General features: G+C 45.6%; 1 protein-coding gene across 1 annotated transcript; it reads left to right on the top strand.

Moving 5' to 3' along the window:
• Nucleotides 1–7,345: 7,345 nt before the first annotated feature.
• PHALS_03891 (uncharacterized protein) lies at nucleotides 7,346–7,580 on the top strand (the record flags this gene model as incomplete). The annotated part of the gene is made up of 2 exons (XM_024718189.1): nucleotides 7,346–7,384; nucleotides 7,467–7,580. The coding sequence occupies 2 exons, from the start codon at nucleotides 7,346–7,348 to the stop codon at nucleotides 7,578–7,580; spliced, it is 153 nt and encodes a 50-aa protein (XP_024583613.1).
• Nucleotides 7,581–9,955: the final 2,375 nt, after the last annotated feature.

The raw sequence follows: 9,955 nt of genomic DNA, 5'->3' as shown, positions 1-9,955 counted from the left end.
TGCTAGATGTGTACAGCAGATCTCAGACGGCAAAGCAGCAGTAAGGCGTGATTTCAAAATAAAGAAGAAAAGATCGTTTGTGTATCGTGGTATCGAGAGCATATCATTGCTGAGGTCGTAAGAAGAACTGTTTGAGTAACCCCAGGGTATGAATTTGAGAAGACGGTAAAAGACAGTTGTGAGCTCCTGCTTCCTGCGGCAGAGTCTGCTGTTTATTATTTGAGTCAGTGTTACTTTAGGCATTTTACTGCATTTGTGGAGATGATGCTGTAGTAGTGCTAAAGGTTGTGATTTTACCATCACTATCTCCGTCATAAATCTTATAGAGCCGAAAGAGTTATCCCTCGGGGCATGAGGAAGAAATTAGATGACGATGGGGCCACCAAAATGATACGGATGGCACGAATCTATCATTGAGAAGCACTGTGTGCGAGGAGCGGGCAGCTATTCTTAGGGGTCCAACAGATCCTTTGGAGCACTTGTAATAGAAAAATCAATCTTACTACGTGGTGATAAGGGCCAACCACGTTTGTTACCCCCATTAAGGAAATGACTTATGATATTGACTTGGTTCGCGAAATCAAGTATAGCGTCACATGGCATGAACCTTACCAATAAACAATGTGGCGCCCTTGAAGCATTTACATACGTGAAGCACAAATCGTTTTGGCAAGCGTCAATACAGTTTCTCACTAAACGCCGATTTTCTCTGACAGAAAGACTTATGATCAGTAGCGAAATGCGCATGCTTAAATACGCTAAATGCAGTCATGTTTCCGGCGCAAACATCAATTCTAAATAATAATATATACTAGAACAGCATGGCTGGTTACACTTTGCACAGTGCCCCTGTCCTGGCTGATAAATTTTATCAAATGCGGTTGAAAGACAGCGATATCCCTCTCACTGCGGTTAATACTCCGAGCGGATTGCTTAGGAGTGGTTGGTGATGCCACAAATATTTTTTGGATCGTCGGAAACAACTGTTCGGGAAAATCTGGAGCCATCCACGAATTTATTATGACGTTGTACTCGTCCATAGTCGTGCAGTGCACGTGTTGTCGGATGTACAGATCTACATCAAACACTCACGGGCGGTTCTCGAGTGTAAGAGCTTCAACAAACAATTTTGCCGGTAGGGACAGGGGGGGTCTTTGGCACCAAAATGAATTCGCTTTGTATGAGCTCTTCCATGAAAAGCAGGATCTGCAAGATTTTTTTGAAAATGATACGATTGTTACAAACTGTATCTCAAATGAACTTAGGGTAGTAATTTGGCCAGGCTTACCTCTCGCAAAAATATAGTGCAAATTATGCTGACACGACACTGTTTCCATAAATCTCCGTGAAATGGTGCTTGGATGCGGCAGAAGAGGTGAATTTGAGGTAATGATAAACTTCTCCTTAGTGCTCCAATTTCGGCAGATCAGTCATATCATGTCGTTTGCGACGCTTACGAATTTGCCAAATGCCTTGATTTGTTCTCATTAAATGCCGGTGGGCAATGACAATGTCATCACATTTGCCATTCGCCAGGCTGAGGTGGAGAAGAGGAAAATCTTGTTTGTGACAAGGAGTCTACTATAAAGTATTGTTGAGTTCATGATGCAACTTCTTGAATCTTAATCCATATGCAACCCATGCGAGAACATGTCACCATATTTCTTGCAGATAAAGGCAGACTATATATACTTTTGATGAAAATTTTGTGAGGTAAGTTCAAGATGGGTCAGCTTAATCTGGCGTCAATTGCGCTTCCCTTGTCGACCAGACTATAAACAGTTGTATGGTACTATGGTGATATCAACAATCAAATAACAATTCGTGACGCGTACGGGTGACAAAACATGTGTTGTGTTGCAAAAAGATTCGAGGGGTCAAAAACTCATATGCTGCTGCTTTATCAAGCACGCAGCTGCAAGTTTATCAAGCACGCAGCTGCAAGTTTATCAAGCACGCAGCTGCAAGTTTACATAGCTATTGCTCATCCCAAGACTTGTTGCTGTACGTGAGCACTGACTCATTTGACTGTATAGCTCATGATGAGGACCTCTAGTACCGAATGCTAAGCGAAACAAATAATAAAGGCCGCCTCACAAGAGATAATTGGGTAGCGCTATGTTTTGATGGCCCAAAAGTAAAATGGGTAAGCTTATACACACACATTTCAAATAAGTCTACGTTTGATGCCCTTGTCACATACGATGGTGCCCTTCTCCAGCCTGTCTCCTTTGGTATGGTGTTGCCAGTCCATAAGCAAGATATTTAACTGATTAGATTAGAAAGAGTTGTTTGGTTCTGCGATTGTGGTCTTTGTGGATCGCCTAAAAAACGGCTCGTCTCGCTGCAATCAGGAACATTACTATCACCAACAGGAATATAGCTAAAATGCTTCGACAAGTTTTTCTCCAATATGGCCTGTCATTGACGATCGTTTTGGATCGGGTCTGTGCTTTACAGCAAATATTAAGCTGAAATTGTTTAAGAAGCTGGGAGCCAGGATAATAATGTCAGCCGCTACCATCTGCAAACTGATGGTGAAACAGAGCACGTAAATTATTTTGCGGTGAATATTCCCCGAATATCTTGCGCGAGGAAGCCGCAGTGCTGCAACAAAAGTTTGTCTCATTGACGTTGCGTTGAGAACCGCTGTACATGCCTCTACAAGGCTTACCTCATATCATATATATGGTATATAAATTCCCGCTTTCTGGTGATACCACTACAAATTGGCTCAACCCTTTTTGGGAAAGTAGCTACCACATGCAACTCGACTTGTTGACATTAGCTCAACTACACTCCTTCGCATAATTGATAAAACATTATAAGGAATGAGTTACACGCCGAGCGTGCGATGCTTTATTTGGGGACAGGATGCATCGGGGTGTTGTGAATTTTGCACAGAGAAAAAATGACTTTATGTGTACGCTTTAACAAAAGACAGCTGTTGACTTTGCGCGCTCCAAAACAAGAGCTACTACCTCTAGTTAATCTGACTTTTCAGATACACACACATTTAGAGATAATGCGAGTCGGACTGATACTAATTATTTACTTTTTTTATAATATAGTGTCTCCTTTTTATATGTAAATCCTCATTATTTTTCAAAAGGACAACCTAACCGGCTTAGCAGTTCACTCGTACTATGGCTCCCTCTTCTCAAAGGTCCATCATCACCAAAGATGCTGAACCTTTGGTTCTGATATGTATTCAAAATTACACCAAAGTGCGATGAATTTCTCGTACAATTGTACCGAATGTGGTAGAGAAATACAAAAAACTACAACAAATACTCCTCGCCAAGACGTGGACCACGCTGAAGGTCACGTTTAAGACGCTGACCGATCCATCAAAATCTACTGCGCCTGGAACCCCACCCCGCTCTCTGCACCCAATATTCCTGCTATTAAAAGCATACTTGCACCGGAAGTCCACTCCTGTAGACCAAAACGAATGGCACAACGAGCCCTAAGAAAGGCGCGGCTCCACGACTGACGCGCTAAATGATTACGAGCATTTTGACGCCAAAATCATTGCCGCCGCGTCAAACGAAGCCGAAAAATATTTTTGGTTTTGCTTTATTGGGGTTGCCGAATGGTTATTCAATAAATTCTGTCGTAGTGACTTGCTTTGTTGGTTCTAATCTCAGGTCTCTTCTATCACCTGACGACACACGGCCTAAATGTTACCAAGCAGTAGGAATAGCCTTTCCGCTACATGAGCCTTGGACTCCGCAAACTTTTCATCGGCAAAAAATGCTATGATACCACATTGTATCACGTACGAAAACGGGGAGCTCGTCTTCACCAAGCCGGATCTGTTTCAAAAAGCCCAACATTCTTTGCTGCAAGTGCAAGAGTCACGCCGGCTCTCACTTAAAGTTATCCCGCCAGGATTCCAGCTGCGTATCTTTTGTTGTCGCTTGCCGCGCTGGTGCAACCCTTTACAGGTCTATGCGCCAAGGCCTTTCGCTTTCACTAAAAGCAGAAAAAGGCAAGAAAGCTGCTTTGCGAGTGCTTTATGAATCCACAGGTAATCAATCCTGGACCCCAAGTATCGAGCTCACTTTGCACGCTGGGCGCGAAAAACACGCCGTATCACCCGTCCTAAGGCTCTTGCAGTCAACATCAGCGAAGCGCACGTCCGCTTAAAGTGTCGTCATTGGCTTGACTATGCAAAGAAAACATTATACGAACGTCGAGACGACAGCCCATGACCTTCAATTCCTGCTATTTACAGCCCCGCCAGGCCCAGTGGGCTTTCTGTAACAACTACCGTTTAAGATCTTACGAGCACTACACACTAGTGGGAGGGGCGCTGCGGCAAAAAAACGTGTCAATTTTTGGATCGAGCAATAGGTTGTACAGCTACAGGGACGTTACTATGTCTGACTGGTCTGTAAGTGCAAATTGTGGTATGGTTTTGAGAAGCTCACGCAGAATTCAGGATGTGTTCGCATTCACTTTGGGATATTCGGAGTATAAATCGATCTCGTTTTCGTTACGACTGTAAGTGGTCTGATCTAGCATGGTTGCAACTCAATCTGAAACACTGAAGACACTGCATGTGTGGGTGATTTGATTGTATCCGTAGTATCCACCTTTGTCCCACAACATATTCGTTTGAGTATCGTCTGCATCTGGCATGGCACCGGCGCGTTGCTTTGTTTGCCTTGGCTTCAACCATAGCGTTGCGCATGAGCTCAATCTGATTATCTGGTTGAGGAACACCTGCTGAGTTTGCAGCAAATTGCAGCCGGGCTGATATCAATCCTTTATAAAGACTGGAGTCACTTCGAGGCGGTATCAAAGGCACCCGATGCACACCTAACCATTTATGTAAAATCAGGCAAAGCATGTAGCACCATGTGCAATGTAATATAACACAGCCTCATTTATGTGGGAGCATCTCGCTCAAGCACCGCGGGCAATCCGCTCAAGTACTCCGGAGGATATAATCCACAAGGATATTCATGAGTTTCATCTGACCGTCTGCTCAGAGGTTTGCATTTCAATCTGGTGCTATTCTCCTGTATAATGATTATCAAACCTCCGCTTTGAAGCGTGCTCTCCATCAGATACAACGACTATTGGCAAGCCTTGAGTGAAGCACTCTGTCGAGAAATAGTTTGGCTGTATCTCCAACGGTCACATAATCGCTGTCAGCAACGAGACAATTCACAACGACCGCAATACCTCGGTAGACCAAACGTCAAATCTATACTGACGGACCACCAGCACTCAGCCAGTACCGGCAGGCTGGCCAAGCTTGCGGCAACGTTTTGACCCGCTGACCTGGTTTAGTGGTGCGCACGTATGTGTTTGCTCGCTTGTACATGTCATATCATAAGTACCTAGCGCTCACCGAGCAATATTTATTACTGCTATCAATGTGGACACCGGAATAGACATCATGTGTATCGTGTGCTTGCGGTCCTTATGGTGTGATACTAGTGTCATACGTTTTCTGACGCAGTAATACAGCAGCACATGGGAAAAGGGATAGCGGTGCAGGCTTGGAACCGTGTGCTTTCATAAACGCGACATCTGTTTTCGGTCACTTCTTGTTTCTCAAGCTTTCAGCACAACACATGTTGCATCTGACTTGTACGCTGTACGTATCGTCTTATCAATTGTCGGTGTCACCATTGTGATTTGCAACAATTTACGACGCCAGAGCGATCCACCACCATATTAATCCGACCCGGCGTATGCTTTTCCTTTAGGATATACACAGCAAAGAAAGGTTACCGCCTTGCTATTATCTATGATAGATGAGGTGACGATATCGTTGTGTTCAACGACGTATATCACAAACGGCTTTGCGCCAAGCAGGTGCACTTTAGACTTGTGGGGGATTATTTAGTGCAGGAGCTCCTTGACATGAACCGGGTAGCTCATTTCATAGCTTTGTACAGAAAAGAACTAAGCAGTACTAGCGTTCATGCCCAGTTATATTCGCGTGAAACAATGTGGAGCCTATTGTAAAGACTGATACATCACGGACGACGTGAAATGACCAATTTGAATCGAAGAGACAGTATCCGGGCACGCATGAAATCTACTTTTACAGGCTTTTTCCTCGGCATCCCGACAACAATTACGTTCTTTTAAAGAGGTTGATGAGGGGTAGTACCATGTCGACGTAGTCTAAACTTTGCTTGTGCAAGTAATGAGCCGGAACAGCCTTCTCCTTTTTGCTTTATATGATAGAGGCACTAGCTAATCTACGATGGCCTTTTAAGCCATATAACACCTCAAATAATGAGCTTCTCAGTGCTGAACGACACACTTGTCTACATATTTGACGAGTAGCTTATTTAAGCGCAAGCACTTGAGCACTGCTCGCATGTGTTTAACGAGGCTTTTGACACCCGACTGTCCGTGCTCTGCACGACGATTGATAAAAATTTGGTCGGGATAGCTTCGTGGATAGCCACGACGTGGTCTGATCAGCTGCTTACACACTCTTCTCTTCTCTCGATTGAGCTTTACCGGTGAGATTGACGGGTCCTGTGGTATAACCTGCCATTCCTAGAGCCCCCCCCCCCGCTTGGATAAAATGCCGCGATGAGAGCAATTTACTGTCTCTTATCAGCAGTTTCCATTTGATCAAATACACTGAACAAAATGAAGCCGACAACGCAGTTTGGTAAAACGTCCATATTAGGATCAGCGTTTGAGCCGGCCGTATTCAGCTTATTATTAGCATGCACAGCTCGTTCCGTGCCTTTCTCACATATGAAGTCGGTACCGAGTGAGATATTTACTCATTTTTACCATAACCGTTTTGTGTTGATCATGTACGAGAGTTTCAGTGGCGTCACCTTGTGCTTTCGATGGAAGCCATTGGTGCCTGAGCCAGTATTTGGTATGTGGAATAAGTCAATTCCATGTCGCACTCTACTATCAAACGATAACACGCGTTGTGAGTCTCTTGTCCCAACTTCGTGATATTAATGCATCAAAGGATAGAATTACCCAAATGTTCTTTGAAGAAAAAATATTCCACTCCTCAGACCCACTATTTCACGAGTGTCGGCTCCGCGTGGAGCAACAACAAAATCATGGCCACCAATGTACTCGAGCACTCATATTCAATTCGAGCTAATAATGCAATCGTTTTACGACTCGGCCGTTTGATTGTATTAAAGTGCTGCTAAGTGCAACGGGGTAACCGTGCACCTCTCACAAAGAAGACTTTGACTCAAAGAGATCGCGTCAGCAAACACACAGAGTTTAGATCAGCAGATACTACTGAAATTAATGTGAAGTGATACGTTATTCTACACATCGTAATAAATGTGAAATAGTTAGAAGATACAGATTTTATTCCGTTACCAGGATGTGCAGCAGCCACATGCAGATACAAGGATATTATATAGTAGGTGATAATTTTTCAGTAAAACTACCGATGCAGTGTCTGCAGGCTATGAGCTCAAAAAGTCGGGACCCTGAAATTGCAGACCGCTCAAAGACGTGACCCAAAAGAAGTTCAGCTACTCGCTCGATATCCCGAGGAGAATGTAAACATTTCCCTGAAGAGACGACGTGACATCTCGACCACCGCCTGGAGCTGAACATACTTCTGCTTCAAGGTAGTTTTACAGCCCTTGAAACGCACAGGGTCCCTGCAGCGGAGCTACCGTAGCTCTTTGATAAGCGGAAGCTAAGCTAACGTCACCAACCATATGTTCTTTACAAGATTCAGTGCGAGTGCCGCAAATGCCTCCAAGAATTTTTATAATTTTAGCCAAGGTTAATGAACTCTTCCGTTCAAAATTGAAATTGTATTTTATTGTTTTAGTTGCGGCAGAGCTGCCAGTATCGAATCCTAGTTCATATAGTAATACCTAATTTACATAGTAAAACCTAATTAATTTGCATTACTACTGGCAATCCTGCCACGTGGTTGCTTCTTGTTACGGTGTGACCAAGCCACTGTGTGATTACACTATCTTATGACATCCACACCTACGTACGGTCACACAAGATTGTGCGATTCGCCCTTTCATACAGGGTACGTGTAACCCCGGTACACTCTTCCTCATTGAAATTGTGAATATCAACAATTTACATTTAATGTCGCCTCTTACGAGGCTCGCGTTTTTGAGACACTGTCACTTTAAAGATAACCTTCCACACTCTCCGCTTAATGAGCTTTGTGTCTATGACACGCAAAACAACCAGCCTAGCTGGTTCCAAGCATAGGGCGACTATTCTGCGCTCGCATCCACGTTGTGTCTTAGGCCCTCGTGTAGAATATGGCTTCCGCTCGGCAGATCCCGTTACTGACGCGAAAGACGCGGTCGCTCGATCGTTAGGCGTCTACGGAGTCGAACCTCCGGCCACTACACGAGCTGAGCTTGATCAGTGGAACGCTCTGCGAGCTCGCTTTTTGGTATCCAAATGAATCGGTATAGCGCTCGACTTCGAGCTCAAAAAGGAGGTGCTTCTTTTCCAGCAATGCGGACCATCCCTGTGGTGCTCACCTCTGGCGAAACCCTGTAGGTGACGATGAGCCCTTTGAGCGATTGGTGCAGCGGCACCGGAAACTTTCCTTGCTGTCTCCCTAACCGCGAAGCCACAAGGATGTGGACGTAGGTGTTGAGCGCCATCTTAGATTTCAGTTTGCCAAACTCAAGGCTCAACGCCGACATCCTGCGTATTGTCGCCCTGCGACATATGGAAAAATCCATATGGAAAAATCCATAACGCTCTCGCGAGCTCTATGGTTTCTCACACGGATGCGTCTTCGATCACAGCAGCTCAAGGCCATAACTTGAGCTCAGCTCATGGACCTCCAGCTTCCCTGGCTACTGCCGAGAAGCGAGGTGTGCAAGACGACGCGAAGCGTCATGATCCTTTTGATCATAAGCGTCGACGACGTCTAGGTAGTCTTGCCAAAGTGGCACCTCAATCTCCCACGAGTTTTCGGAGTTAGAGTATCCCCGCCACTTCACAAGATATTGGGTTAAACCCCGTCAACGACGTCGACACACAAGGCATTCCACATGGTAGTGGACGCCACCAATCTCATCGAGAAGAGTCGGCGGCGGACAATGACGACCTGATCGATCGCCGCCAGGTGACTCGCGATACCCTTCGAGCGTTGAATGAAAAAGTCCATCGTCATCGACACTGTGCCTGCCGAGCATCTCTCCGAGGTCGCCTACCGCTGTGCGGAAGACTTCGAGAGTCTGGAGCATCTTGTGCACCGACTGCCACGCGTTGGAGATTATCGTGCTATGTCGGAGCAACTCTTAGCCGTCGAGCAGGCGAATACGTCACTCCGCGCGACGGTAGAACGCCTTGCGCGTTTAGAATCGAATGTTATTGCATCCCGCGCTCAGAACCGGTTGCTGGTTCAGCGCTTGGGTGGACGAGCGCTGCTGAGCGCCGCTTCAGCGCCAACGCTTCCGCGTTCACTTGCGCAAAATTCTGGTACGGCTTAAACAAGCCCGCATAAAACACCGGGAGGGAGCGCATCCTTTTCGAAAGGCTCGGCGTATACGCTAGGTCTCGCTTGGCCACAACCCTGAAATGTCCAATAAACCGTGGACGGAGCTGCTTCGCCCACGGCTTCGTCTTAAAGACAGCAGAAACTTCATTTGTAGGAAGGTTTTAAGCATTTATTAAAACTAGATCTCCGTCCTCGATGTTTTCCACATCTCCTCTTCCTTTCCCGTATGCTATTCCTTCTGTATGTCTTGGCTTTCAGCCATCGCATCGTGAACGTGTCGTAAGACACTCAATCTGGTAGACAGGAAGTCTGCGACTTTTTTTACGCACGTTGAGGGGGTTGAAATCAGCTAGCCGTTTGGCTATTCCTCCCCCCACCAATCCCTTAGCCATGGGATGGCGGAGTCAGCGGGACGCAAGCGTGAATCAGCCCGTTTACGTAGAAAGGCGTGTAGCCGGTAGACGAATGCACTGCATTGTTCAGTGCAAACGA

The sequence above is a fragment of the Plasmopara halstedii genome, assembly GCF_900000015.1.
Source record: "Plasmopara halstedii genome assembly, contig: Scaffold_2386, whole genome shotgun sequence".
NCBI lineage: Eukaryota > Oomycota > Peronosporomycetes > Peronosporales > Peronosporaceae > Plasmopara > Plasmopara halstedii.
Note: the sequence above shows the minus strand (reverse complement) of the source record. Positions and strands in the feature narration are given on the sequence as shown.